This window comes from Phoxinus phoxinus (genome assembly GCF_949152265.1).
Source record: "Phoxinus phoxinus genome assembly, chromosome: 8".
In the NCBI taxonomy this organism is placed as follows: domain Eukaryota; kingdom Metazoa; phylum Chordata; class Actinopteri; order Cypriniformes; family Leuciscidae; genus Phoxinus; species Phoxinus phoxinus.
Window position 1 is genome coordinate 17,120,461 of NC_136883.1, and position 8,266 is coordinate 17,128,726.

Sequence of the window (8,266 nt, forward strand, 5' to 3'; positions counted from 1 at the left end):
CAGTTACGTCCAGTGGCCTTAATGCAAGCACGGCTTTCAAAATGTCACAAAGCGTTTTGAGATTATTTTGAATGAAATGTTGAAGTTTATAATTAAGTATTTTGGCACACCACGCCGAGTGGCGCTATCCATTGTTCTAAAGTCGGGTTTTATTCTGGCATGTTGAATTAGTGTTCGACAAACGCGCTTTTAGCCTGCTTTTAAACCTGCTTTTAGCCTCTTAACATCCTTAATGTTTAATTTCAAGTGCCCAGCCATGTTAGATGATTCCTTCAGAGTGAACACGAGTTAATCTGACTGCAGTAGATGTGAACGATATGAATATAAATGATGTTATTTCAGCCAGCGCAAATACCTGTATTTACATCCTGTTTTCGGTCGAACTCCAAAGTAGTCAATTGTCGAGTTCACGCGCATAGGTTTAGTTACCTATGATCACGCGCGTGAACTCAACAATTGACTACTTTGGAGTTCGACCGAAAACAGGATGTAAATACAGGTATTTGCGCTAGCTGAAATAACATCATTTTTATTCATCTTTCACATCTACTGCAGTCAGATTCACCCGTGTTAACTCTAAAAGAATCACTCACATTCACACTCTCCTTTAAAGATTAGCTTCATCATTTTCATTTTCTGACGCGATCGGCTGACAATCTTCCTTCATCAGTTTTGTCGTCTGTGCAGCGGCTCTACTGGAATGCAGCAAATTAATTTTTGTGCCATCGATAATTAAACACAACGCTTGACTTTAATAAACAGTTACATATCTAAGCATCAAGAATGGTAAAACATTTAACGCTGTCAGCCAAGGCTAGTGAGATTCGATCTCGGATCGCTTGAAGCTCCGTGAAGCTCGTGCTGTTGCGTTGTCCACAGAGCTATTGTCGGACTGCTGTTATTATTACGTTTTATGCTCTTGCAAAGCCTCATTGATGTAGCCTAATATTTTTCTATTGCAATCTTTTGTGTTGAAATGTTTTCATTATTTATTAAATGTATTAAATTGAATTTCAGTATTGTGATTATGAATTCGTTTAACTACATGTTTCACTTGAATTGATCTGTTACCACATTGCAATCACTCTCAATGAGCCGCGGCGCGGCGGCAGATTACACAATAGAGAATAAACTGACACTTTTCAAAGTCTGCTATTGTAGCGCCTCTTAGCGGTCAATCCCATACAGAAGTCACATATATTGAAATATATTAATAATAAATATATTTTCATATATTTAAACGTCTTAAATCTAAATAGATTTAAAATATATATGTTATATTTATATGTAAACATATTTTGAAATATATATTAAAATATTTGATTTTGGCCCCTTTTTAATATTTGTCACATATATTAATATATTTTTATTGGAAATATTTACATATATGTATTTATGTTATATGTAAATACATTTATATATCAATCTATGTAAATATATTAATAAGCAAAATATGTGCATATATTAATTTCTAATATGTGTTAACATTAGATTTATGTATACTGTATGTAAATCTATTCTGAAACATAATCAAATATTCAGTGCTCCTTTTAGTATACTTCACATATATGTAAATAAACCTAAACATGTTTTCATATAATATATTCACATTTACTCCCACTTGATGCAAATAGTCTTCATATATGTAAATATTTTCATTGCATTCAGGAATACACTACTACACAAAAAAAATGTTTTATTGATGCTGACAAACAGGGTAAAGTACATATAATATTAACTGCACTTAAAACATCAATCATGAATTGATTCAAACATCAATAAAGCAAAATAAAGCCTGTGGTTAACAACTTGACGATACTTCGACATTTTGCTCTACAACCTAAATTGCACACAACTATAATGAAAACATTAATTTAGTTGAAGCTATGTTAACTTTTGAAATCATAAGTTTTTAATAAGTATCTAGATGTTTGGGTGTGAATGTGTGCAGTGTACATTGTAGAACAAAACGTTAAAGTATCTTCAAGTTGTTTACCCCAAGCGTTATTTTACTCAAAAATGTATCATAAAAACAATCATTATAAAACGGTTTCTTTTTTCTTGTTTTGGAACCTCAGTTCTGCCAACTTGGAATTAATGGCCTGGCCCAACAGTTGCCTTTTCGTGACGTTTTATGACAGCATCTGCAAAACAATACAAGAAGTCAGTGGTTATGGTTAAAGGGTTAGTTTACCTACAAATGCAAATTCTGTCATTATTTAGTCATCCTCATGTCATTCCAAATACGTTCACACAAATGAAGATCTTTTTAAAGAAATCTGAGAGCTATCTCTCCCTCCATTGACATTCTACGCAACTACCACTTTCAAGCACCAGAAAGGTAGTAAAGACAAGTCGAATGTTTTATTTGTGAAAAAAAAAACATATTACCACTTTATTTACAAAATATTAATCTCCACTAGAGCAGCAAGGGCAGACGTTGCGTGAACGTGCGTTGGAGATTATTTATATGTAAATAAAGTGGCAAATTATGTATTTTTTTCACAAAGCACTGATGTCTTTACTACCTTTCTGGGGCTTGAAAGTGAGTAATTAATGACAGAACAGGGTTTCAGCAGGTATCTTCAAATTAAATCTAATGCTTTTTAACGCCTTTTTTTTTTTAAATGCCATACATGACGCATGTCTAACCACAGACATTTGCTGTCAAATGATATTAAAAATTAACTCGATTAATCACACATTTTTTCTGTGATTAATCGCAATTAAAAACACTTATATAGACAGCAGCCATCTGGAAAAACAGTCTCAACAAGTCGAGGGACGAACGCCGTGCTAAGTGATATAAACTGTGACTTGTTCAGTTTAAAAAATTTTTTTTATTTATTTATTTATTTTCTCTGTTGTGTTCAGTGCTTTCTTCCAGAAACAACGGACCATATGAGATTCCAAGTCACAGTTCATATCACTTAGCACATCGTTCATGGCTCAACTTGAGACTTTTTTTCCAGATGGCTGCTGTCTGTATACGTGTAATGTACTGTCCTTATAAAGTATCTTATTATTAAACTGTCTGTACACTTACAAAGTTCTCAATGCTTCAGTTTGCATGTAGGGACCCTCATTATGCTACCGTGGTAGTGTGAGGCTATTTTGAGCCTTGTTAGTGGCATTTACTCGCGATTTACTTTTACTTAGTCGGTGCCCCATATACTAGCGTTATAAGCTAATCTGTTTTTAGAGATAAAACTCTTTACATTCGATTATCATGAAAACGCATCCCAGAGAACGATCTACTCGGTAACCATGTGTTAATTATCATTTTTCACCGGAGTTGTCCTTTAATCGTTAACATCCCTAGTAACGACTTATGATGTTTTTATTAACAAGGTTCGGGAGAAGCACGTTCAGATAATTAACACAAGTGGAGAGTGTCACAGGTCGGAGCGGACCACGTGAGAACCGCCCCTCCCTTGATCTCCACCTCGGGGAGGTTCCCAGGGATACCCCAGACGACCAGACAGAACGAGGAAACTGGAATGGAATTTTAAATACAACTCTTTATTAATTTACTTAAAATAGGGGAGGGGGAGGTGAAGGGGCTAAAATCCAGGGGGACTGGAGGGTGAGGACGCCGCCTCGGAGCCCGCTGTCTCCGTCACGGGAGAACCTCAGATAAGTCGCCTCGTTCGTTGACTCAATGTCTGGCTCCGATGTCCTTCTGTTGGCTTACTCGCCCATCTTTCCTAGGTTGAACCTTCCAGGCGTCCACGCCACGGCTCACTCCTTCTCCCGGGCACAGGGGAAACTCAGATAAGTGGTCTCGTTCCTTGGACTCGATGTTTGGCCTCAATGTCCTTCTATTCACTGACTCGTCTCTCCTTCTCTTTCCCAGGTCGCACTCCTTGCCTCAGGCGTGGTTCGGCGGCTCCCTTGAGGGATGGGTCAGTGGTCCGGCGGTATAAAGGTAAGCACCTCCTGGACCTTCACACCACGGCGCGCTCCTTCTCCTGGGCACAGAGATATAACAAAGAAGTACTGGGGTCAGGGGTGACAGGATTACCTCTTGTCTCGGGCGTGGTTTGGCGGCTTCCTTTAGGGATGGGTCAGTGGTCCGGCGGTATAACGGTAAACAACTCCAGGGCATCCGCTGGATCGGGGTCAACACTGGGACTTTCGTTTGGTATACAGGTAAGTATAACTTTGCTCACTGGATATCACTCACAGACTTCGTAGGCTCGGTACATCTGTTTACTCTCCTCGTCTCGGGCTCTGTGATAGCGATGGCTCGGGGGCTCGAACACGGCGGTGATGCTGGATCGGACGCTTCTCCAGGCGACTCCACACAGGTAAGTGCAGGTAAGTATATCCGCCCGGGACACGTTTGCTCAGAGCGTGCGGGAGCTTTTCCCTCCTCTCCACTCAGGCACTGCACACACACAATTTCCTCCAACACAGCCTCGTATCAACACAGTTCCTCAAGGGGTTCTTACTTGGCTCCGATCGTACAATCGTCGTAGAGACAGAGGGTAGGGTGATGTTCACAGCGTAAATCTATGGGCTAGTGGCTCCGCCAGCTTCGGGATCTTGTCCTCCCCAGAGGGTGGGTCGGCCTGGAAAGTGGTCTTTGTGACAACACGCACACAACACGGCAAATTCCAAGTGTACACTCTCACAGTCAAGCCACTGACTCACCCACCGCACTCCACACACAGTCCAGGTGCAGTTAAGGTCCAGAGACCACTTTTTCCACGTCGTTTATCTCGGGGGGGAATCGCTGAAGCGCTGTTATAGCGAAGGACCAGCAAGGGAGAACGCCGCACCACCCCGGCGTCTTTCCTGTCCACTGTTGCTGGCTTTCCCACGCTCACTCTCCGCAGTGGGGCCACTCGTGTTCCTAGATCCAACTTCACAAAGCTCACAGATGATACACTTCCAATGAGTTTTCTACTGCATAAGTTTCTCAGGGTACTCACACGTTGACCAACCCGTGTTCTCGTCTTATTCTCTCTTGCAGTGTTCGGCTCGCGTCCTGGCTGCTGTGCTCTCTCTCCCGAAGGGATTCGTTTATCCACACTTCCGGGAAGCTGTCCTGCATGTAACTTCTCAGTAGCGGAACGCACACTTGACACTTGAATCACAATGCAAAACACGGTTTGTATTATACTCAGCCCCGTCTCTTTTCTTCCTCTTTGTGTTTGCCCAGATGCCCAGATCCTCTTGCCGCGACGGCTGGAAGCGGTTCCCACCATGCTTGGCTTGAGCCCGACCCGGAACTAACAGCTGCGGCTGTGTATGACCGCTGCAACAACTGACACCAACTGAATTCTGGAAGCCCTGTTTATACTCCTCCTGCTTCCCCTTCATCCTATCTGGAGATCGCGCTGTTCATTGGTGCACCAGCCACCGATTAACCCTGATTTTGGAGCCGGGAAGGGAACCGGAAGTGGAGGTGTTTGATCCGGGCGGAACCAATCTCCGCCACTATGGTTCCGCCCCAGGAAAAAGTAACCCCGTGACAAGAGCACTCAGCAATCAATGGTAAGAGGTATCAGCAGTCTCACCTCATCCAATTGACAGTTTTTGCAGCATCCCTCCACCACCCCTTCTCCACTTCTAGTCCTAAACACTTACATAAGGGGGGAGTACTCTGGGTTTGGAGCCCTCCCTCCGGACAGCATGCCAAATACACATTAAACTTTACCCCTTCAAATTATATGTAAGTATGAACTCGTGAAACATTGTTAGAAAAGATTTCTATTTTGAATAAATGCTGTTCATTTTTACTTTTTATTCATTAATGAATCCTGAAAAAAGTATCACAGGTTATAAAAGAAAATATTAAGAAGCACAACAGTTTCCAACATTGAAAAAATACCTGAGTATCAAATCAGGATATTAGAATGATTTCTGAAGGATGTTACACTGAAGACTGGAGTAATGATGCTGAAAATTCAGCTTTGATCACAGGAATAAATTATATTTGAAAGTATAATAAAAATATAAAATAACTAAATATAAATATTACATTTTTTGCCCGGGTTTTAACCCCCGGTCGGAAATGCAAAAAAAAAAATCTCGGGGGAGCACAAAATATTTGCGAAAGAAATCAAAAAATATGAAATTTTTCACTAATTTTTCCCATCAAAATGTCTATTTCAGGGCTATTTATGACAGGCTCAAATACAGGAGGTTTCTATATTTGCAGTCTATGGTTTCATACGTTATGGTATGGTATCATACATTTAAACAGACCAATTAATAAACTTACTCATAATTGCTTTGACCTTCCCTGAATTTAGGCCATCTCTTGCCTCTTCACCACATGCGGTCTTGGATTTTCCACCTAAATACCGGAAACAGTAATACTTGTAGGAAGAAACTTTTAAAGTATAATGGTATATTACTATTAGTACTTGTAAATGTACCTCTAAGGTTACTTCGAAGAAGAGTCTCCATGTCAAAAACACTACAGAGGAGACACCGGACCATAGCAGTGGACGTATTAGCATATGATGCTGCCCTCCATGCACTTCTGGAAACAAACACTTCTGATCCAGGATAGATTTCAACCTAAGGATACAACAACAAAAATGACAAGATAACAAAAGAAAAAGGAAAGACAGACCATTTAGGTCAAAGTAGGGGTGGGCAATATGGCCAAAATCATATTATTTTATCTTTGTTATTAAAAATAAGAACAAAGATGCCAATTACAAGTAGGGATGGGCATTTTTCAAAAATATTGCATTCGGAATAATCGGGCTCAAATCAAATGGTGTTTGGTGTCATAACCTTATTTTTTTATAATACAATAAAGATGCACAATTCTGGATAAATTGAGAATCACAAATTTTTTCTGAAAATTATTCAATCGAATCGAGAAATTTAATCTTGCGAATCGGAATCAAATTGAATCTGGACATCTGTATCGATCCCTAGCACTAGTGTGTGTCTGTATGTTGTTAAAAACACTCACTGGGTTAGGCTTATTCTTAAAAAAACTGGAAAAGTATTAGAACGGTGAGAATAATCAAAAACAAGGACGTTTTTTTTGGTGAAAGAAAACTACATATCAAAAGAAAGAATTTAAGTGATTTGGTGTCTGAGAAACTTACACTAGTGTTGGCTGCATTATCTGATGGTACTGGGTATTGTCCAGGTGCTGTTACCATGTTTTTAAGCTCCTCAATAGACTGTTGAATAACACGAAGTGACTCTTCCATGTTTCCTATTTCTAAAATGCAAAATCAACAAGATACTTCACATTGAAGGTACGAGTAAGGAATTTGCAAAATAAATATAAAATATTCCTAAAATGTTAGAAGATCTTAAGAGACCTAAATAAATAAGGCACATATTGTGCAGATCTTACTATCTACAACAAATTCTCGTAGCTCCGATATGTCCTCCCGTATGTCCTTGTTTGGTTATGGCAAGTCTTTTTTCTGCATCTGGATCTTCTCCATAAGTGCTCTCTGCTGTGTATCTTTCATTGTCTTCATCTTGGTGTATAAACAATAAATAAATGTCTGAATAACATGCACCTCACAAAAAAAAAAAATGGCCTCTGCATGGACAATAAGGAAATAATATGAAAATAATAAGAGAGCCATAAAAGTTCTAGTTAACCTATACAGTCTGAGAAAAGTATATAACAAGTTAGCATAGCCTAGCCCAGTCGTCAATTCATAAAATACACTGTTACATACCTGCTACTTATGGGGCACTCCAGCGTCTCAGCTCGGACATCCCTTAGAGATAGCATAGCCACATCCAACACGTCTCTCTCACCGCACAGCATCCGAAATGAACGGTGCATGGTTACGCATTTTTCACCTAGCAATAAATGTTCCAGGTTGACCTCTCTGCAACAGATCGATTCCGGTGCAGTGTCCACACCAGTCACTTCACCCCAAACGAACCTGTACTCTAGGTAGAGCCTGGAACTGATCGTCCTCCTTGTGGTGGTAGTCATATACTACTGGCCTTAACAATCTGATTATGAAACTGGCTACAATTGGATTACTGTTTACAGTATCAATAATTATTACTGATTATCAACGATTGGATTATTTATATAGCGCTTTTTATAGTACAGATTGTATCAAAGCAGCTTCACAGTGATAAGATGAAAATAATACAACAATGTTTGTATCTATAAGAAAATTGCGTCACCGTCCACCTTAAGTAAGGAATATCAATAATACTGTTGAATATTTAATGTCTCCAACCAAGCAATCCAAAAGCCAAGGCAACAGTGGCAAGGAACCAAAACTCCATCAGGTGACAGAATGGAGAGAAA

The 8,266-nt window shown here is 39.7% G+C and overlaps 1 protein-coding gene across 1 annotated transcript; it reads right to left on the minus strand.

Moving 5' to 3' along the window:
* Window positions 1-1,550: 1,550 nt before the first annotated feature.
* On the minus strand, window positions 1,551-7,902 carry LOC307002807 (uncharacterized protein). The gene is made up of 6 exons (XM_079620738.1): window positions 7,674-7,902; window positions 7,337-7,466; window positions 7,080-7,198; window positions 6,390-6,534; window positions 6,233-6,307; window positions 1,551-2,144 (listed from the first exon to the last, which is right to left on the minus strand). The coding sequence occupies exons 3-6, from the start codon at window positions 7,185-7,187 to the stop codon at window positions 2,095-2,097; spliced, it is 378 nt and encodes a 125-aa protein (XP_079476864.1). The 5' UTR covers window positions 7,188-7,198; window positions 7,337-7,466; window positions 7,674-7,902; the 3' UTR covers window positions 1,551-2,094.
* Between the last annotated feature and the right edge of the window lie 364 nt (window positions 7,903-8,266).